Source organism: Rhinatrema bivittatum, chromosome 13 (genome assembly GCF_901001135.1).
Source record: "Rhinatrema bivittatum chromosome 13, aRhiBiv1.1, whole genome shotgun sequence".
In the NCBI taxonomy this organism is placed as follows: Eukaryota; Metazoa; Chordata; class Amphibia; order Gymnophiona; family Rhinatrematidae; genus Rhinatrema; species Rhinatrema bivittatum.
In genome coordinates, this window is record NC_042627.1 from 82,304,698 (window position 1) to 82,326,228 (window position 21,531).

General features: G+C 49.9%; 1 protein-coding gene across 3 annotated transcripts in view; it reads left to right on the plus strand.

Annotated features, from left to right (window-relative positions):
• LOC115074849 (spatacsin-like) overlaps window positions 1-21,531 on the plus strand; it is a 161,758-nt gene that overhangs the window by 130,832 nt on the left and 9,395 nt on the right. For 2 of the 3 annotated variants that reach the window (XM_029574771.1, XM_029574772.1), the window contains exons 35-38: window positions 24-131; window positions 614-782; window positions 7,447-7,535; window positions 13,694-13,849. In XM_029574771.1, the coding sequence (XP_029430631.1) occupies window positions 24-131; window positions 614-782; window positions 7,447-7,535; window positions 13,694-13,849 (522 nt within the window). The remainder of the gene's footprint in view (window positions 1-23; window positions 132-613; window positions 783-7,446; window positions 7,536-13,693; window positions 13,850-21,531) is intronic. The other variant, XM_029574773.1, reaches the window with a different exon arrangement.

Below are 21,531 nucleotides of genomic sequence, written 5' to 3' on the forward strand. Positions count from 1 at the left end.
ACGGTGGTCCTTATATTTTTCAGGTTCGTCTCCTCACTGGGATTGGAAGATACAATGACATGAATTACATTTTTGACATCTTGCACAGGAAACACCACTTTGAAGTGCTGATGAGGAAGAAGTTGGATTCGGTAGGTGCACGAATAACTTGAAATCTCTGAGGCTTGGGATTATAGACTTCACACTCCACTTCATCTTCACCCAACATGCTTTACAGTTTCAGAAATGTTGATTTAGGTCTTAGGGGGGAGAATTTTAAAACTGTATGTTTTGATGAAAAGTCCATTGATGCTTTTACCTGCAAGCTTTGCCCCTGGAAAACATCCTGCAGAGTTGGGGAGAAGCAGCCTTACGGGTGTATGAGAAGAAGAGAAAGCAGGTGGCACTGTGTAGAGTGCGTATTGGATGGTGAGAGTGTGGGTGTGTGTGCATATGAGAGAGGGAGTGGCCCTCTCTGTGAGGCGAGGTGGCCTTGTATATAGTGTGTGCATGTCAGGGGCGGGCTGGTGTGATAAGAGGAGGAGATACAGTGATCATAATGTTTAGTATTGGTACCATGGCTGCCGGGGCAGTGCACATTGCACGTGTGCTGATGCCGGAGTCTCTGTTGCAGACTGGTGGTTTGATGACTGCGCTGCTGGATTACATTAAACGATGTCATCCCGGAGACAGCGAGAAGCACAACATGGTGGCGCTGTGCTTCAGTATGCACCGTGAAATTGGGGAGAATCATCAGGCGGCAGCACTCATCCAGCTGAAGCTCATTGAATCGCAGCCCTGGGGTATGTGCGCCCTTGCACGGTAATTTCATGAAGGTGCTCGGGAAGCAAAGCTCTTTCTTTTCCACTTCAGCAGTACAGAATTGTTCCAGGCTGAGATGTTATTGGTGCAGAGCAGTCTAGTTAACACAGGCTTATGAAGAAATTGGAAGGCAGGTGATTTAATCTTATCAGCCCCCCACTCTTTATCCCTCATCGCTGTCCAGTTCTAGCCATCTCAAGTGTGCACTTTCCGCCATCTGGTCTGGGCCTTGCCAGCAATTCACCTCCCTACATCCAGTTCCTGCTTGACAATTCATGGTATAAACCATCTGCCATTCAGTCCAGTCTGTATAAAAAGTTCACAGCATACACCTCTCGCTGTCTAGTCCCCGCCCACGATTCACAGTGCATACCTCCCACTCGCCTGTCCATTCTGTACCTATGATTCTCCGTGCACTCTTCCCAGTCTCCTGTCTGGCTGTTGTATGATTCACAGAGTGCACTTTCCGCTCTCCTGTCTGGTCCGTGTCTGAATCACGGTGCACGCCTTCCCCTCTAGTGTCTGGTCCGTGTCTGACTCACGGTGCACGCCTTCCCCTCTCGTGTCTGGTCCGTGTCTGACTCACGGTGCACGCCTTCCCCTCTCGTGTCTGGTCCGTGTCTGAATCACGGTGCACGCCTTCCCCTCTCGTGTCTGGTCCGTGTCTGACTCACGGTGCACGCCTTCCCCTCTCGTGTCTGGTCCATGTCTGACTCACGGTGCACGCCTTCCCCTCTCGTGTCTGGTCCGTGTCTGAATCACGGTGCACGCCTTCCCCTCTCGTGTCTGGTCCGTGTCTGAATCACGGTGCACGCCTTCTCCTCTCGTGTCTGGTCCGTGTCTGACTCACGGTGCACGCCTTCCCCTCTCGTGTCTGGTCCGTGTCTGACTCACGGTGCACGCCTTCTGCTCTCCCCTCTAATCCATGTCTGTGATTCACGATACATATCTCCTGTTCTTCTGCTTGGTCTCTACCTATAATTCACAGTGCACATTTGCTACTGTCCGGTCTAATCTTGTCCATGCTGATGATTGATGGCACATCTCCTAGTATCCTGCCTAGTCCATGCCAATGATTCACAGTGTGCACCTTTCACTGTGTAGTCTATACCAATGAATCACAGAGCATACCTTAGGCCATACTCTCTCCAGTCCTTATTGATAATTCATGGTGCACCCTCACACTGTCTGGTTCAAACCAGTAATTCACAGTCCACATCTTCTGCTGTTCAGTTCATGCTGGTAATTTATGGTAGGACCTCCCATCCAGTCTGGTCAATGGAACATAAGAGATGCCAAACTGGGTCAGACCAAGGGGTCCATCAAGCCCAATATCCTATTTCCAACAGTGGCCAATCCAAGTCACAAGTACCTGGCAACTACCCAAACATTAAATAGATCCCAAGGTACTAATGCTGGTAACAAGCAGTGGCTATTCCTTATTGATTAATAGCAGTTTTTAGACTTCTCCGGGAACTTATCCAAACCTTTTTTAAACCCAGCTAAACCAACTGCCTTAACCACATCATCTGGCAATGAATTCCAGAGCTTGTGTGCTTTGCGTGAAAAGGAATTTTCTTTGTTTTGTTTTAAATGTGCTACTTACTAATTTCATGGAGTGCCTGCCCCCTAGTCTTTCTGTTATCTAAAAGGAGTAATTCCTGTTCATTCCCCAGATTAGGCCATACAAGTGGGTTTTCCATCTCTGCCAGAAGATGAAGGCAGAGAATAAAAACTTTTCAGGCACTGCTAAATAACAGAGTGTGCTACGTGCAGTCCCTCAGTATTTCTCTGCCTCCAGCAGATGGTAGAGGTGCTAAACCTTCAGTCTGCTGTTTCCTGGCTTGTAGCCAGATAGGACCAATGGGTTATGCTTACCTGCCAGCAGATGGAGATGGAGTCAGGTTGCAAAGCTGACGTCACAGTACATGGACCCCTGCAGTATTCTCCATCGCCAGCAGATGGTGGATGTACTTCTCCCTATGGGGATTACTTTACTTTTTGGAATGAGAAATTCTGCATTCTAAATTGGAGAAAATTGAGCCCTGCTTTCCTGCGGTGATACCTAAAGGTCCTTCATTTAGTTGAGAATTCCTGAGGCGATTTCCGAGATCCCTCAGAGGTGTGCCTTGGTCTGATAGCCGGCTCCCGGCGTGGACTTTGCTGCTTAGGCAGCTGAAAGGCAGCAGATGCAGGAAGCTGAGCATGGTGGTGATGGCCAGAGACTGTCTCTGTACTCAGCTGGTAAGCACTGAGCCCAGGTAAGTTTAAAAAAAAAAAAAAAAGAGAAGAAGAAACAGAAGAAGATTTTCCTCCCGATTCAGAGATGAGTAGAGGGAATTTCAGTAGGACTCCCCTCAGTCTCCATGTTTGGCGCACTGCTCCGACATTAAGATAAGGGGAATTGGGCTTCTGAGCGGGTTGGGCAGCCGAACGCGTGGTAAGCCTTGGTGGCACCATCTTGCATGCATTTCTGTGCGTGCCGTATTGCCCTCCATAGTGTGCGCAGTATGACGGCTCTGTGCACACGCTGTGCTCATAATATCAGGTGCGTTACTGTGTGCACAATTTTGAAAAAGCAACGATACAAGAAGAGCTGTGTGCACGGGCTGTGAGTGTGCCTCGCCGCGCCATGCCTAAACACTCGAAATCCGTGCGCATACATTTTTTAAGGACGAGCCAATTAAACATACAACTACCACTGACAATGGCGCTGGCAACCAAGAAATGTAAGCGTCTTACTCTATGCATTGCTTGTCATATTAGGGCTTCACAGCCTGACCTGGACTCCAACTTTGTCAGCACTATGAGGAAGCTCAAGGAGACCTGATCTCCTCAGACTTTGCTAAGCTTGACTCCTCCCATTCAGGTGATGAGTTGGTTAAAGCCTTAACTGGCAGTACACTGGATCTGAGTACAATCTTGCCTGGGTCATCCATGGGAGAGGTAAATTCAGCTGGACCCACCTCGGTACTTCCTGGACTAGGCATGGATCCGGCTGCCTTTTCTTGGGTGGAGTTTTTCCAGGGGCTACAAGCCTTCATACAGGTGCAGTCTGCTGCCTCACTTGCCCCTGTCCCGACGGAACCTCAGCCAGTGACCCCTCCCTCTCCCATTTCTTCTGGCAGATCCTGAGGCATGCTTTGCCTTACCAAGGGTATCCCTGGTAGGGACCTGGATGGCACGGACGAAGAGGAGGACCAAGACTCCTTGGAAGATGGGGAAATCCCCCCGGGGTTGGAACCGTATTGGACCATGTTATGGTTCTTTCACAGCGATGGTCTTTCTTCTAGCCACACGGATACAGAAGTTGAGGTAACAGGTGCGTCAGTTGGTGAACACGGTATGCCCGACAGTGTGGAGCTATCTCCAAGTTCTCAGTTTGATGGCAGCAGTCCTGGAAGTAGTGCCATGGGGGAGGGCATACATGCGCCCACTTCATCGTTCACTACTATTGCATTGGAAGCCACATCCCCAAGACTATTCAGTTCATCTCCACTTACCGATGGAAGTCTGTTCTCGCCTCCAGTGGTGGTTGCAGGAAGCTCATTTAAACGGGAGGGTGTCCCTGTCCTCTCCGAACTGGCCGGTCCTCATGACAGATGCAAGTTTCCGGGGCTGGGGAGCTCACTGTCAGGAACTGATGGCCCAGGGACTTTGGATGGAAGAAGAGGCCCTCTGGAACATCAACCGCCTGGAAGCCCAAGCAGTCAGATTGGCATGTTTACAGTTCAGCCACAGACTCCATGGCCAAGCGGTCTGCATGATGTCAGACAACGCAATGACGGTAGCCTACATTAAGTGCCAGGGAAGGAACCAGCAAGTGTCTCAGGAGATTGTCCTCCTTACGGAATGGGCGGAAGTACATCTACAGATGATCTAGACCTCCCACATTGCAGGAAAAAACATCAGAGCAGACTTTCTAAGCAGGGAGAGTCTGGATCCAGGAGAGTGGATGTTGTCGTCTGTAGTGGATCACTGGGGGGTCCCCTCGTCAAGCGACCTGCTGGCCGCATCTCATAATGCAAAGGTTCCTCGATTTTTCAGTCGCAGAAGAGATCCGTGGTCCCTGGAAATCGATGCTTTCGTTCAGACCTGGACGGAAGATGAGTTGATATTCGCCTTCCTTCCATGACCTCTGCTGGGTAGAGTCTTTTGCAGAATCAAACACCAGAGGGGACTAGTTCTACTAGTGGCCCCAGATTGGTCCAGGCATCCATGGTATGTGGAAATGCAGAGACAACTAGTGGAGAATCCCCAACACCTCCCACCACACAGGGATCTGTTGCAGCAGAGACCGGTCTTTCATGAAGATCCGACTCGATTCTGTCTTATGGTCTGGCCCTTAAGAGGGCTCGCCTGATGAAGCGGGGATATTCGGTGGTGGCAGCTGTCACCTTACTCCACGCTCAGAATTTCTCCATGTCCCTAGTGAATGTGCGGGTCTGGAGAATATTTGAGGCCTGGTGCAAGGAACGCAGTATCCTCCCCCGAGCGGGCAAAATCCCTCTTATTCTGGAATTTTTGCAGGGCAGCCTGAATAAAGGTTTGGCCCTTAACTCCTTGAAGGTGCGGGTAGTGGATCTTTTCTGTTTCAAGGGTAAGGTAAATGGGGCCTCCCTGTCAGCCCATCCTGATGTGGCCTGTTTTCTAAAGGGAGTGGAGCACCTTCGACCTCCCGTACGGTTGCCAGTTCTCTTATGGAATCTCAATTTAGTACTGGAATTCTTAGCAGTTCCTTCATTTTGGCCACTGCAAAGTCTTTCCTTGCATTTATTGACCTTGAAGATAGTGTTACTGTTGGCTATATGCTCATCATGTTGCATTTCTGAACTGCAGGTGTTGTCGTGCCAAGAGCCATTCCTCAGGATGACTCCAAGGGCGTTACGGATACGTACCGTCCCATCCTTCTTGCCCAAAGTAGTCTTGAAGTTTCATTTGAATCAGTACATTTTGTTGCCATCCCTAGATAAAATCAAGGACACAGAGGAATATTGTCTCCTCAGTCATTTGGACGTTAAGAGACTTTTAGGGCGGTATCTGGAAGTCTCAGAACAAGTCTAAAAGATGGGACCGCCTGTTTGTTCTTCGTGGTGGAAGGAAGCAGGGCAAACCAGCTTCGTGGGTTACCATAGCTTGCTGGATTAAGGAGGTGATCACAGGAGCCTGTGTACAGGCTGGAAAGTCATTACCTTCTCAGATTAGAGCTCATTCCTCTAGGACTCGGGCGGTGTCATGGGCGGAAGATAGACTGCTGTCTCCCGTTGATATCTAATGAACAGCAATGTGGTCCTTACACATCTTCTACAGGTTTTATCACCTGGACGTATAGGCCTGAGAGGACACAGACTGTGTCGACTGGACTATGGGCAGCCTCCTGCCCCGTTCAGGAGAAGCTTTTGTACATCCCATTGGTCCTGAGTCCATCTGCTACACGCTAGGAAATGGAGAAATTACTTGCCTGATAATTTCATTTTCCTTAGGGTAGACAGATGGACTCAGCATCCTGCCCTTGACTGCCCAAGAATTGCGCCACAGGTCCTCCCGTGGAGTGAGCCTCAAATCCAGCTGCTCACGGGTAAGTGTTCATCCAGTCCCTCGATTAGGCTACCTATATTCTTACTGGAGTTCAGTGTATATGGTTCAGTACAGGTACGGTTATCTGTTTTTAATCATATTTTTAAAAAATCTTTTCACTTGTATGTCCACAGTGGCTTTTGAATAAAATACTAGAGAGCTGAGGTCACTGTGATGTCAGCTTTGCAACCTGACTCTGTCTCTATCTGCTGGCAGGGGAATGTAATCCATTAGTCCTGAGTTCATCTGTCGACACTAAAGAAAAGAAAATTATCAGGTAAGTAATTTCTCCATTAATCAAGTTGACTTAGGGGAATAGCCACCGCTATTACTAGCATCCAGTAGCATGGTATCCACTTAGTGTTTGGGTACTTGCCAGGTTCTTGTAGCCTGGATTGGCCACTGCTGGAAACAGGATACTGGGCTTGATGGACCCTTGTCTGACCCAGTATGGCAGGTTCTTATGATCTTACCAGAGGTAAATCTTGATAGGTGAATGTGATCAATTTCTTTGCCTGGGTGACCGGAGAGTTGGATCAAGGGAGAGTGCTAGACGTAGTGTACTTGGATTTTAGCGAGGCCCGTCCTCTCTCCCTGACCCCAGCACTCTGCTCTCATCTCTAATATGAGTCACAGCTCCCTAACTTCTACACCCTTGCTGTATATTCAGCTGAGTGAGTCCAAGATCTGGGCTCACAGCTGCACACACCGCTTTGAGGTTGCAGTTTCTGCTGCAGGCTCACGCCTCTTCTCTTGTTCCCTGCATGCTTATAGAGGAAGGGGAATGGCTGGAGCTGTAAACAGAGAGGCCAGGAGATTTTTAGTGGTTCCCAGAGACCCAACAATTGTTGCAAATTCCCCAAGTGTCCAGGGGAAATCTGAAAATTCCCAGGTATGGCGATGCCATCACCCATATGTGGGACTTTCATCCTGCTTGTCCATGGAGAAAAAAATAGATTTGTGGAAAAAAGCCTGATGCAGCAAGTGTATCATATGTCTGTGGTTTTGTGCCCCTTTTTCTATTTAATAAGTGAAGAGAGTAGTAACTTCTCATTTGTCTTTGGGCAGAAGAGAGTCTGGCAGATATCCTGGCACTAAAGGCTGCACTGATGAAGGTTCTCACCCTGCTAATTGATGCGGCTGAAAGTTATCGGAAGGTAAGTCACACCAGCCTTAGGAATGGCATTTTAAATCTGAGGTATCGGGGTGTAACTCAAGGAAGCACTTACCCCATGGCCAGAAGTTTCCTAGTTCTAAATCCACAGAAAATGAAGGTCTTTAGCAGGTTAGTATTAAGGGAAGATAAACACTGCTGGAGGCTCTGTCTTTCCACTGTGAGACTGCAGTACAGAGTTAGGGGTGATGCACTGCTGGAGGTGCTGTCCCTCAACTGCTGACACTGCCCGGCAGTACTAGGAGAGGGCCAGCGTTGTGCTGTCCTTCCACTGCTGAGGCTGCAGGGCAGTACTAGGAGAGGGCCAGCGTTGTGCTGTCCTTCCACTGCTGACACTGCAGGGCAGTACTAGGAGAGAGCCAGCGTTGTGCTGTCCTTCCACTGCTGACGCTGCAGGGCAGTACTAGGAGAGGGCCAGCGTTGTGCTGTCCTTCCACTGCTGACACTGCAGGGCAGTACTAGGAGAGGGCCAGCGTTGTGCTGTCCTTCCACTGCTGACGCTGCGGGGCAGTACTAGGAGAGGGCCAGCGTTGTGCTGTCCTTCCACTGCTGACGCTGCAGGGCAGTACTAGGAGAGGGCCAGCGTTGTGCTGTCCTTCCACTGCTGACGCTGCGGGGCAGTACTAGGAGAGGGTCAGCGTTGTGCTGTCCTTCCACTGCTGACGCTGCGGGGCAGTACTAGGAGAGGGTCAGCGTTGTGCTGTCCTTCCACTGCTGACGCTGCAGGGCAGTACTAGGAGAGGGCCAGCGTTGTGCTGTCCTTCCACTGCTGACACTGCAGGGCAGTACTAGGAGAGGGCCAGCGTTGTGCTGTCCTTCCACTGCTGACCAGGCAGGGCAGTACTAGGAGAGGGCCAGCGTTGTGCTGTCCTTCCACTGCTGACGCTGCGGGGCAGTACTAGGAGAGGGCCAGCGTTGTGCTGTCCTTCCACTGCTGACCAGGCAGGGCAGTACTAGGAGAGGGCCAGCGTTGTGCTGTCCTTCCACTGCTGACACTGCAGGGCAGTACTAGGAGAGGGCCAGCGTTGTGCTGTCCTTCCACTGCTGACACTGCAGGGCAGTACTAGGAGAGGGCCAGCGTTGTGCTGTCCTTCCATTGCTGACACTACAGGGCAGTACTAGGAGAGGGCCAGCGTTGTGCTGTCCTTCCACTGCTGACCAGGCAGGGCAGTACTAGGAGAGGGCCAGCGTTGTGCTGTCCTTCCACTGCTGACCAGGCAGGGCAGTACTAGGAGAGGGCCAGCGTTGTGCTGTCCTTCCACTGCTGACCAGGCAGGGCAGTACTAGGAGAGGGCCAGCGTTGTGCTGTCCTTCCACTGCTGACGCTGCGGGGCAGTACTAGGAGAGGGCCAGCGTTGTGCTGTCCTTCCACTGCTGACCAGGCAGGGCAGTACTAGGAGAGGGCCAGCGTTGTGCTGTCCTTCCACTGCTGACGCTGCAGGGCAGTACTAGGAGAGGGTCAGCGTTGTGCTGTCCTTCCACTGCTGACACTACAGGGCAGTACTAGGAGAGGGTCAGCGTTGTGCTGTCCTTCCACTGCTGACACTACAGGGCAGTACTAGGAGAGGGCCAGCGTTGTGCTGTCCTTCCACTGCTGACGCTGCGGGGCAGTACTAGGAGAGGGCCAGCATTTTGCTGTCCTTCCACTGCTGACGCTGCGGGGCAGTACTAGGAGAGGGCCAGCATTGTGCTGTCCTTCCACTGCTGACGCTGCGGGGCAGTACTAGGAGAGGGTCAGCGTTGTGCTGTCCTTCCACTGCTGACGCTGCAGGGCAGTACTAGGAGAGGGTCAGCGTTGTGCTGTCCTTCCACTGCTGACGCTGCGGGGCAGTACTAGGAGAGGGCCAGCATTTTGCTGTCCTTCCACTGCTGACGCTGCGGGGCAGTACTAGGAGAGGGCCAGCAGTGTGCAGTCCTGACACTGCAGGGCAGTACTAGGAGAGGGCCAGCGTTGTGCTGTCCTTCCACTGCTGACGCTGCGGGGCAGTACTAGGAGAGGGTCAGCGTTGTGCTGTCCTTCCACTGCTGACACTGCGGGGCAGTACTAGGAGAGGGCCAGCGTTGTGCTGTCCTTCCACTGCTGATGCTGCAGGGCAGTACTAGGAGAGGGCCAGCGTTGTGCTGTCCTTCCGCTGCTGACGCTGCAGGGCAGTACTAGGAGAGGGCCAGCGTTGTGCTGTCCTTCCGCTGCTGACGCTGCAGGGCAGTACTAGGAGAGAGCCAGCGTTGTGCTGTCCTTCCACTGCTGACGCTGCAGGGCAGTACTAGGAGAGGGCCAGCGTTGTGCTGTCCTTCCACTGCTGACGCTGCGGGGCAGTACTAGGAGAGGGTCAGCGTTGTGCTGTCCTTCCACTGCTGACGCTGCGGGGCAGTACTAGGAGAGGGTCAGCGTTGTGCTGTCCTTCCACTGCTGACACTGCAGGGCAGTACTAGGAGAGGGCCAGCGTTGTGCTGTCCTTCCACTGCTGACGCTGCGGGGCAGTACTAGGAGAGGGCCAGCGTTGTGCTGTCCTTCCACTGCTGACGCTGCGGGGCAGTACTAGGAGAGGCCAGCGTTGTGCTGTCCTTCCACTGCTGAGGCTGCAGGGCAGTACTAGGAGAGGGCCAGCGTTGTGCTGTCCTTCCACTGCTGACGCTGCGGGGCAGTACTAGGAGAGGGCCAGCGTTGTGCTGTCCTTCCACTGCTGACGCTGCGGGGCAGTACTAGGAGAGGGCCAGCGTTGTGCTGTCCTTCCACTGCTGACGCTGCGGGGCAGTACTAGGAGAGGGCCAGCGTTGTGCTGTCCTTCCACTGCTGACGCTGCGGGGCAGTACTAGGAGAGGGCCAGCGTTGTGCTGTCCTTCCACTGCTGACACTGCAGTGCAGTACTAGGAGAGGGCCAGCGTTGTGCTGTCCTTCCACTGCTGACACTGCAGGGCAGTACTAGGAGAGGGCCAGCGTTGTGCTGTCCTTCCACTGCTGACACTACAGGGCAGTACTAGGAGAGGGCCAGCGTTGTGCTGTTCTTCCACTGCTGACGCGGAGAGGGCCAGCGTTGTGCTGTCCTTCCACTGCTGACGCTGCGGGGCAGTACTAGGAGAGGGCCAGCGTTGTGCTGTCCTTCCGCTGCTGACGCTGCAGGGCAGTACTAGGAGAGGGCCAGCGTTGTGCTGTCCTTCCACTGCTGACGCTGCAGTGCAGTACTAGGAGAGGGCCAGCAGTGTGCAGTCCTGACACTACAGGGCAGTACTAGGAGAGGGCCAGCGTTGTGCTGTCCTTCCACTGCTGACGCTGCAGGGCAGTACTAGGAGAGGGCCAGCGTTGTGCTGTCCTTCCATTGCTGACGCTGCGGGGCAGTACTAGGAGAGAGCCAGCGTTGTGCTGTCCTTCCACTGCTGACGCTGCGGGGCAGTACTAGGAGAGGGCCAGCGTTGTGCTGTCCTTCCACTGCTGACGCTGCGGGGCAGTACTAGGAGAGGGCCAGCGTTGTGCTGTCCTTCCACTGCTGACGCTGCGGGGCAGTACTAGGAGAGGGCCAGCGTTGTGCTGTCCTTCCACTGCTGACGCTGCGGGGCAGTACTAGGAGAGGGCCAGCGTTGTGCTGTCCTTCCACTGCTGACGCTGCGGGGCAGTACTAGGAGAGGGCCAGCGTTGTGCTGTCCTTCCACTGCTGACACTGCGGGGCAGTACTAGGAGAGGGCCAGCGTTGTGCTGTCCTTCCACTGCTGACGCTGCGGGGCAGTACTAGGAGAGGGCCAGCGTTGTGCTGTCCTTCCACTGCTGACGCTGCAGGGCAGTACTAGGAGAGGGCCAGCGTTGTGCTGTCCTTCCACTGCTGACGCTGCAGTGCAGTACTAGGAGAGGGCCAGCGTTGTGCTGTCCTTCCACTGCTGACGCTGCAGTGCAGTACTAGGAGAGGGCCAGCGTTGTGCTGTCCTTCCACTGCAGGGCAGTACTAGGAGAGGGCCAGCGTTGTGCTGTCCTTCCACTGCTGACACTGCAGGGCAGTACTAGGAGAGGGCCAGCGTTGTGCTGTCCTTCCACTGCTGACGCTGCGGGGCAGTACTAGGAGAGGGCCAGCGTTGTGCTGTCCTTCCACTGCTGACGCTGCGGGGCAGTACTAGGAGAGAGCCAGCGTTGTGCTGTCCTTCCACTGCTGACGCTGCGGGGCAGTACAAGGAGAGGGCCAGCGTTGTGCTGTCCTTCCGCTGCAGGGCAGTACTAGGAGAGGGCCAGCGTTGTGCTGTCCTTCCACTGCTGACACTGCAGGGCAGTACTAGGAGAGGGCCAGCGTTGTGCTGTCCTTCCACTGCTGACGCTGCGGGGCAGTACTAGGAGAGGGCCAGCGTTGTGCTGTCCTTCCACTGCTGACACTGCGGGGCAGTACTAGGAGAGGGCCAGCGTTGTGCTGTCCTTCCACTGCTGACGCTGCGGGGCAGTACTAGGAGAGGGCCAGCGTTGTGCTGTCCTTCCACTGCTGACACTGCAGGGCAGTACTAGGAGAGGGCCAGCGTTGTGCTGTCCTTCCACTGCTGACACTGCGGGGCAGTACTAGGAGAGGGCCAGCGTTGTGCTGTCCTTCACGCTGCGGGGCAGTACTAGGAGAGGGCCAGCGTTGTGCTGTCCTTCCACTGCAGGGCAGTACTAGGAGAGGGCCAGCGTTGTGCTGTCCTTCCACTGCTGACACTGCTGGGCAGTACTAGGAGAGGGCCAGCGTTGTGCTGTCCTTCCACTGCAGGGCAGTACTAGGAGAGGGCCAGCGTTGTGCTGTCCTTCCACTGCTGACGCTGCAGGGCAGTACTAGGAGAGGGCCAGCGTTGTGCTGTCCTTCCACTGCTGACGCTGCAGGGCAGTACTAGGAGAGGGCCAGCGTTGTGCTGTCCTTCCACTGCTGACACTGCAGTGCAGTACTAGGAGAGGGCCAGCGTTGTGCTGTCCTTCCACTGCTGACGCTGCAGGGCAGTACTAGGAGAGGGCCAGCGTTGTGCTGTCCTTCCACTGCTGACACTGCAGGGCAGTACTAGGAGAGGGCCAGCGTTGTGCTGTCCTTCCATTGCTGACACTGCAGTGCAGTACTAGGAGAGGGCCAGCGTTGTGCTGTCCTTCCACTGCAGGGCAGTACTAGGAGAGGGCCAGCGTTGTGCTGTCCTTCCACTGCTGACACTGCGGGGCAGTACTAGGAGAGGGCCAGCGTTGTGCTGTCCTTCCACTGCAGGGCAGTACTAGGAGAGGGCCAGCGTTGTGCTGTCCTTCCACTGCTGACGCTGCAGGGCAGTACTAGGAGAGGGCCAGCGTTGTGCTGTCCTTCCACTGCTGACACTGCAGGGCAGTACTAGGAGAGGGCCAGCGTTGTGCTGTCCTTCCACTGCTGACCAGGCAGGGCAGTACTAGGAGAGGGCCAGCGTTGTGCTGTCCTTCCACTGCTGACGCTGCAGGGCAGTACTAGGAGAGGGCCAGCGTTGTGCTGTCCTTCCACTGCTGACGCTGCAGGGCAGTACTAGGAGAGGGCCAGCGTTGTTCTACTCTTCCACTGCTTGCACTACAGTAATAGGGAGAGGCTACACTTTTGGAGGCTCGCACCGGAGTAGAAATAGAAAGATGCAGACAAAAACGAAACTGGAAACTTGAAACCAGACCCTATGCAATGCAACACTGGAGAAATAGAATTGCATTTCCTCCTCTTCTGTGCAAAGTACAAAGATACCCGAAATCCACATTTTCCAAAGCTGAGTGAGAAAATCAAAGATTTGCTGTAAACATTGAGCAGGAAAAGCTCTTTATAACCGTGGGGAAAGAGGAGAAATAGCAGCTGTAGCAGCAGAATATGCGGTATCCCTCCACCAGGCCAGAAATGAAACCTGTCCAGAGACATGTCCCCGATGCTGTATTTTCTATAACCTGTACTTATACCTGTCTTATTATTTTATAATTTGTTCCTTTCTTTTTTTACCCATTTCTTTTAATCGTTGTATATATTACATTGCAGTTATTTGAATCTGACTCACTGCAGGAGAGTAGGAAGGGAACGTCAGTACTGCTGGAGGTGCTGTCCTTCCAGTATTTAGGGACGCACTGTATTGCTAGTGGTACTGACAATGCCCTACGTCCTTGTTGGTGCTTCTGTCTGACAATCTTACCCTGTTTTGCTACCTGTATGGCAGGAGTCATGCGTCCGGCAGTCCCTGCGATGCTCTCGACTAACCAAGCTCATCACTCTTCAGTTACATTTCTTGAACAATGACGATAAAACCAAACTGATAAACCTCAGCTCCGATGACGTGATGGACTGCATTATTGCCCTTCCACGATTTCATCAGGTAGTGTGCAGCGCACGGGGGGTGTGGGATGTCCTGCTGTACCAGGACAGGAGGGAGGAAGGATGCCACAGGGTACCTGCCAGCTTGCTTATTTATTCATCTGGTACAAACTTATTTAAATAAATTCTTAGCCAGTTCCAGCAATATCGGTCCACATTACAATTAAACGAATGATGCAATTAAATATGAAATAAGGATTATCCATATCCCTTTCCATAGATAAATAAAATTCCTTAGCATCCTGCGACCCCAGGTCAGAAGAGAGGGTTCTCTCTTCTGGCAGCAGATGATGGAGAGAGAGCCCAGGCCTCACCAGTGCCTAGGAAGGTGCAGCTCAGTCAAAGGCGAGTATTCCTTGTCTCTGCAGCTCTAGGACAGCAGTTTCCAGTTGTTTTCCCTTGCTGAGCCGATCTTTGAATTAACTCTTGGCCCTAGTTAAGCCCTGAGGTAGTGGAGGGGAACAGGACTTCCTTGGAATTAGTGTTTTTGCTCTCCTCCTTCATTTTTTTCTTCTTTCCCCCCCCCATCTTTCAGCTACATCGGATCTCCCTTCAGTCCCCCTGTCTGTGCAGAGATTGTTTTCAGGAAAGGATAAAATGGCAGTCTGTAATGTTGTTATCCTTTGCCATGGCTCGTTTACTGCTTTCAGCCACTCCTATAGTTGGGAGGTGAGTTGAGTCTCTGGTTTGTTCCATGGGAATGAGAGAGGCTGTCTTTATAGTCCTTGCAGCAGTTCAGCATGTAAGAGAAAAGCTATCGCTGCGGGGGGAGCTTGCAGAAACCTCAGCTAAATCTTTGGGATCTCCTAAGGCCAGAGGTGGTTCCTCCTTACTGTGAGGACAGGCTTTCTGAGGAGATCCTCTGAAAAATGCAGCAGGTTCTTCCAGCCTTACAGAGCGAGGCCTCAGCAGTGCCTCTGTCAGTGGTATCTCAAGAGGCTCCCAAGTACCTTAGGTTGTCCAGGGAAACCCTGGAGCTGGATTTTGATTTTTTCTTCTCTCCCCTGGGCTCAAGTGGAGACCTAGCTGAAGAGGATACTGTGGAAAGCATACTGGAATCTTGTGAAGAGAGTGAATTATGTATGGAAGATGATTTACAAGTAATTGATTTGTTTACTAAGGAGAATGTTGCCTCCCTTATTGTACCGGGGGTGTCCTCCCTCTGCGTGGCAGATTCTGAAGGAGGACCTATAAGGCTTTCCTTCTCCACAAAGTGGCTTAAGCATATGGTGTTGGGAGATTGGAGTCACTTGAAGAGAAGCTAGAAGGGTGCAAGGTAATGATCAAGCTGTATCTCTTGCCTCTGGAAGTAAGCAAACATAAGAACATAAGAAAATGCCATACTGGGTCAGACCAAGGGTCCATCAAGCCCAGCATCCTGTTTCCAACAGTGGCCAATCCAGGCCATAAGAACCTGGCAAGTACCCAAAAACTAAGTTCATTTTGGATCCCAAACGTGGACACTTCAGTGAAATATAAGTTAACCATCCCATTAGAGGGGGGCACTCAGGTTGAAGCTGACATTCTCATTCATGATTTTAGCAATCCAAGCTTCCATTTGTGAGGCTATGTACCTCCGATCTTGATAAGATAGCTTCAGCAGCTTCGGAAGAGTCAGGATGCATCTAGGTTGGCATCCAATGTGGCCTTTGTAGCAGATACATTTTAAGATCTGGTGAGAATTGCCTCCCAATTGATGCCTTCAGTGATGGTGGCTCAGAGAATACTGTGATGCAGCCTCTAAAGCCCAGCTCAATAAGTTTCCTTTCAGGGGGAAACGTTTTGTTTGGCAATGATCTAGAGAAGTTAGTAAAAAACAATCCAGGGGATTCTAAACCTCTTAAATTTCCAAAAGATAGGGCTCAACCAAGGTCAGTTTGAGGAAGCCTGGCAGTATTGGCCAGGTAGACAATCTTCCAACAGAGTTTAATAGATTTGGGGGGATGAATCAGTCTTTTTTTTTATCTTTTATTTATCATTACGCAACAGACAACTTTTCAAAACAATTGCACAATATGCTTACAATAAATATACAACCTGGTAAACAATAGCTTTCCAATGATTCCCCCCTTCCCCAACTTGCGACCGGGGTGGTCATCCAAGATATAGGTCCAAACTGAGTTGAATCAATCCTTTTGAAGGGCTAAGAGATCTAGAACCAATGTGTCAAGGGCCCCTCAGCTCTCTAGTAAGATTCAGCAGGTCCTTTCCAATAGGCAGGTGACTTTGCCTGTTTTTCTGGACTACCCTGGAAAGGCATAAACAGTTAGAGAATGTCTATCCAGTACCACCTAAAGCATAAGGATAGGGGCACTATTCCATTTATTTTGTGATGTGAAAGGAGGATAGGCCGTTTCACCCAATTTTGAATCTCAAAGTAGGAACAGGTGTCTACATGTGCCCCATTTCCATTGGGAGACTTTGTCATTGTGACTATCAGACGGGGAAGTTTCTGGATCTCTTGGTGGAATATTTTTGTATTTCCATCATGAAAGATCATCAGAAATTCCTTTATTTTTGCATTTTGAGCAGGCATTTTCAGTTCAGAGCACTGCCCTTCAGGTAGTCACGGCTGAAAGGACCTTCTCCAAGGTGATGGTGATCGTGGCAACTTCCTTGCACAGAGGGTTTCTTAGTGCATCCTTATCTGGACAATTGGCACATCAAGGCCAAGTTGTTTCAGGAGGATTAGTTAACTTCAGCCTGAGTAGTTCAGATCCTAGAGTCTGAGCATTTATTTTACAATTCCCAGGAAGGATGGATCTTTCAGGCCTAGTCTCAATCTAAAAGGGAGCAAACCACAGTTTTTGTATTTCTCATTTCAGGATGGAGACTTTGGTGCTGTTTGCAGTACAGAAGGGCAATTTCATGTCATCTGTGGACCTATCAGAAGTGGTGTTTCACACTCCCATCAGAGAAGACAATCCGAAGTTTCTTTGGTTTTGTGTGTTAGGGCAATATTTTTAGTTCTAAGTGCTACCCTTTGGTCTAGCCACAGCTCCAAGCACTTGCACCAAGATGATCATGGTGGCGGCGGCAATGTTTTTGAGAAAGGAGGGAATTATGATTCATTCGTATCTTGATGACCAAGTCCTGTCAAGAATCATTCAGAGCATCCAACAGAGTAATCCAGGTTTTAGAAAGCTTGGGCTGGTTATCAATTTCACAAACAGCAGTTTTCTTCCTCACCAGACTCTGAAATACCTGGGAGCTCTAGTTGATACAAAGATACCACTTCGGTTTCTGACTTTGAGACTGTAAGACAAATATAGAAGTTCTTGGCTCGGAGCTTGGGATTATCTTCAACTGCTAGGCTCTCTGGCTGCCACCTTGGATCTAGTCCCATGGTCCATAGCTCACATGTGTCCCCTTTAGTCTTCTCTCTGTGGTTGCCTCAGACTCAGAATTACCTGCATCTCTTTCCTTTACCTCTTCAGGTAAGAAAGCATTTCTTGGTGGATGACACCTCAGAATTTGATGACAGGTGTGAGTCTGGGAATCGCCCTCCCATTCATGGATAATCATTACCATGGATGCCAGTTTGTTGGATGCACACTGTCCAGATCAAATGGCTGAGGGGATCTGGTCACAGTAAGCCTCTTGGTCCATCATCAGGCTGAAAATGAGCGTTATAAGGTTGAGCAGTTTTTTCATTTGGTAAAGGGAAAGTCAGTCAGATTGCTCTTTGACAGTGCAACAGCAGTGACTTGCCTGAACAGATGTGGGGGCACTCGAGTCCAAGGGTTTCTGAGGAATCCAATCTTCTGTAGCTGTTGGCACATATTGCAGGACAGGACAACATGCAAACCAGTTCTCAGTAGGAATCTCCAGGATTCTGGTGAATGGAAGCTCAGTCAAGAAGCATTTTGGAGGATAATGGACTGTTGGGGCACTCCACAAGACTATCTTATGGCAACTCGCAAGAGCACCAAAGTTTGTTCGTTTTTCAGTTGCTGCAGGAACTCAGCACTAAAGGAATAGATGCCTTGGTCCAACCATTGCCAACAGGAGAGCTGGTGTATATATTTTCTCCCTGGCCTCTGATAGGGAGAACCTTAAGAAAATAGAGAAGGAGACTGTTTGAGTGTACTTGGTGACTCCAGATTGACCAAAGAGACTTTGATATGTGGATTTGGTAAGACTGCAGATCAGTCTTCCACTTCGGTTTCCAGGAACTTGAGACCTCTTTGTTCAGAGTCCAGTCATCATGGAAGATCTACCTCTATTTTATCTTATGGTCTAGCTCTTACCAAAAAAAAGGGTTGTTACTCCTTAGTAATCCCTACCTTATTGAACGCCCAAAAAAAATCTACCTCTAAGGCTTATGTTTGAGTTTGGTGCCTCTTTGTTGTAAAGAATGGTCAATGTCTCCATGGCAAGTGGATATTCCTTCAGCAGAGTTTAGGTAAGGATCTGGCTTTGAATTCTTTAAAAATCCAAGTAGCTGCTCTCTTTTGTTATAGGGTAGAGTTCAGTGATTCTCGGTTGCCTCTCATCTGGATGTTGCTCATTTTCTTAAGGGAATGAAGAGATAGTCTCTTCAACGGATGACAGTCTTCCGTTTAGACCGATAATTCCATAGAGGGATCTCAGTGTGGTTCTGAAAGCCATGCTGTCCTCTTCTTTTGAGCCTCTGAAACATGGCTCAGCCCGTTCTCTAAAGGCTGTTTTTCTGGTGGTGATTTGTTCAGCTGGGCATATTTCTGAGTTTCAGACTTTGTCCTGTAGGGATCCTTTTCTGGTATTCTCAGTGGATTCAGTTTCTCTTCATCTGGTTCTCTCCTTCTTGCCTAAGGTGGTCTTTGTTTTTGATCTGAATCAGGCCAGTTTTCTGCTGACCTTCTCCAGAAAAGTGTGTCTGAGCAGTAACAGGTCTTTGATATTGTTTGAAGACCACCGCATATTCAGATACCCGGAGGTCACTAACTCATTTTGAAGAATGGATAGGTTGTTTGATTTATTTGAAGGGCCACGCAAAGGCAAAGCAGCCTCTAAAGTGACTTTGGCAAAATTGATAAGGTCACAATTTCTTCAGCCCATTTGCTTAATGATCATCAAGCTCCAGGCCCACTCACTTATCACTCAGTCTTCTTCCTGGCTGGAAGTTGTAGCCATAGCTCTGCTGGATATTTGCAAAGGAGCCACCTAGTCGTCGTTGCATTCTTTTGCTAAGCATTACATATTGGATGTTCTCACATAGGACACAGCCTATGGAGCCAGTGTCCTGTGTGCAGCCCTTACTTCCAACCTCCCAGATTAGTTAGGCTTTGGTTCTTCCTACTTGTGTGGGCTGGTTTAGAAGGATGATGAGGGAGGAAACATTTTCTTACCTGTTAACTTCCTTTCCTTGAATCCTGCTATACCAATTCAGGACGCTCCTGGGAAATTAGGACTTACAGCTAGGTGAAGAAAGTGTTGTTTGGATGAGATGCTTCTAAGAAAACTAAAACAACATGGGATAGGAGGTGATGTCCTATTGTGGATTGCAAATCTTAGACCTAACAAATATTACATTCCATTCATCTTCCAGGAGATCACGGCCTTGATATTTTTCCCAAGCTCGAACATGAGCAGGCTTATCTTTTAGATCTAGAATTCAACAGCACCTATAATTTATAAATAATTCCTTTCATCTTATCTGCCTTAGCAGAAATTCCCTTGAAAAGAGATTTCCCATGAAGTAAATGAGATCCCACCTTATTACATTGCAAAAAATGATATAATTGTTGATAAGAAAAAAATTTAGATTGAGGACGATTATATTTCAAGTGTAATATTTCATAAGGAACTATTATTCCAGCCTCCCAAATATTTTCCATGCGAGAAATCTCACAATCTTTCCAGGCTTTAAAAGATTGCAAAGGAATTCAGGGAGAAAATGAGATGATATGAAATAAATGTGTAGAAAAAAAATACTCCCTGGATCCTACAAATTTATCTCTCCAAACTTTCCATATATTCAGAGTATTAAAAGTGCTTGGTGCCATAGAGGTACAGTCACACCCAAAGCGGCGCAACTGCCATAGAACAGCTGGTAAGGTCATACGGTTCATACAACATTGCTTCAGCAATACCCATTGCTTAGTATAGGAAAATTGGTTTTACCTGCTAATTTTCGTTCCTGTAGTACCACAGGTCAGTCCAGACTCCTGGGTTTTGCTTCTCCTCCAGAAGATGGAGACAGAAAGTTTTACTGACACTGACACCTAACCCGAGGTGCCACCTGCAGTCCCTCAGTATTGAACTTGACCCAAGCCAGATGAAAGAACAAAGGCAACCTCTTAATTAACTGATTTCCCCTGAACGAGCAGTGGGAAGAGGAAGCCTGATAATGCCAAACGCATCCATAGAACTCTTTGTAGAACTAACAATAAACTTGTGCCATTCATCAGATAAAACACACGAACAGATCAAGCGGACTCTCCAATTCCCCCTTTTTTACCAGAGGATGAGAACTCTGGACTGATCTGTGGTATTACAAGAAAGAAAATTAACAGGTAAGAACCAATTTTCCTTTCCCTGTATGTACCCAGATCAGTCCAGACTCCTGGGATGTACCAAAGCTTCCCTAAACAGGGTGGGACTGTGAGTGTCCCACTCGAAGTAACTTTTACCAAAGTCCATGGCCTCTGGGGCCTGGACATCTAAGTGGTAACACCTGACGAAAGTGTGTAACTATTTCCAACTAGCCACGCTACAGATTTCCTGTGGTGTAACTTATTGACACTCAGCCCAAGAGGCCGCCTAAAAATGAGCAGAATGCGCACTTCGCTCCTCCGTACCAGGACGACTTTGACAGATATAGGCAGAGCTAATAGCCTCTTCCAAACACCATGCAATGGTGGCTCATGAAGCCTTATGACCCTTCTTGACTCCACTCCATAGCACAAAAAGATGATCCGATAAGCGGAAGCTGTTCGTATCCTTCAAGTAGTGCAATAAAGCACGCCTCACATTTAACAGTTGCAATTCTTTAGCATGAGGCATCACAGGATCTAATGTCAGGAAGGACATAAATTCATCCGGCTGATTTAAGAGGAATGAGGACACCGCCTTCAGCAAAAAGGACGGAACTGTTCTCATGGAAACTTCCGCATATGAAATTCTCAAAAAGGGCTCTCTACATGATAAGGCCTGAAGTTCAGAGATTCAACGAGCTGAAAAAATTGCCACCAAGAAAACCACCTTCAAAGTGAAATCCTTCATAGTAGCTTGCTTCATGGGTTCGAATGGAGATGCACACATGCTCTTAAGGGACTACATTAAGGTTCCAGGACGGGCAAGGTCTCTGAACCGGAGGACGCAAAAGTTTATCCCCCTGAAGAAAACTTACAACGTCCAGATGTACTGCAAGCAATACTCCCCAAACTTTGCCACAAAGGCGGCCTAAAGCCGCCACCTGAACTCTGAAGGAAAGGACAAACCTTTAACCAATTCCTCCTGCAGGAATGCTAAAACATCAACCACCGAGGCTCGATGAGGATCCACCTTCTGCCCCATACACCAAGACTCAAACACTTTCCATACTCTCACATATGCCAGAGAAGTGGAAGTTTTTCTAGACTAAGAGGGTAGAGATGACCCCCTTCAGAGTAACCCTTATTCCTTAATCGCTCCCTCTCAAAAGCCTAGCCGCTAGACAAAGGTGATCTGCCTGATCCAAACAAACGGGTCTCTGGTGTA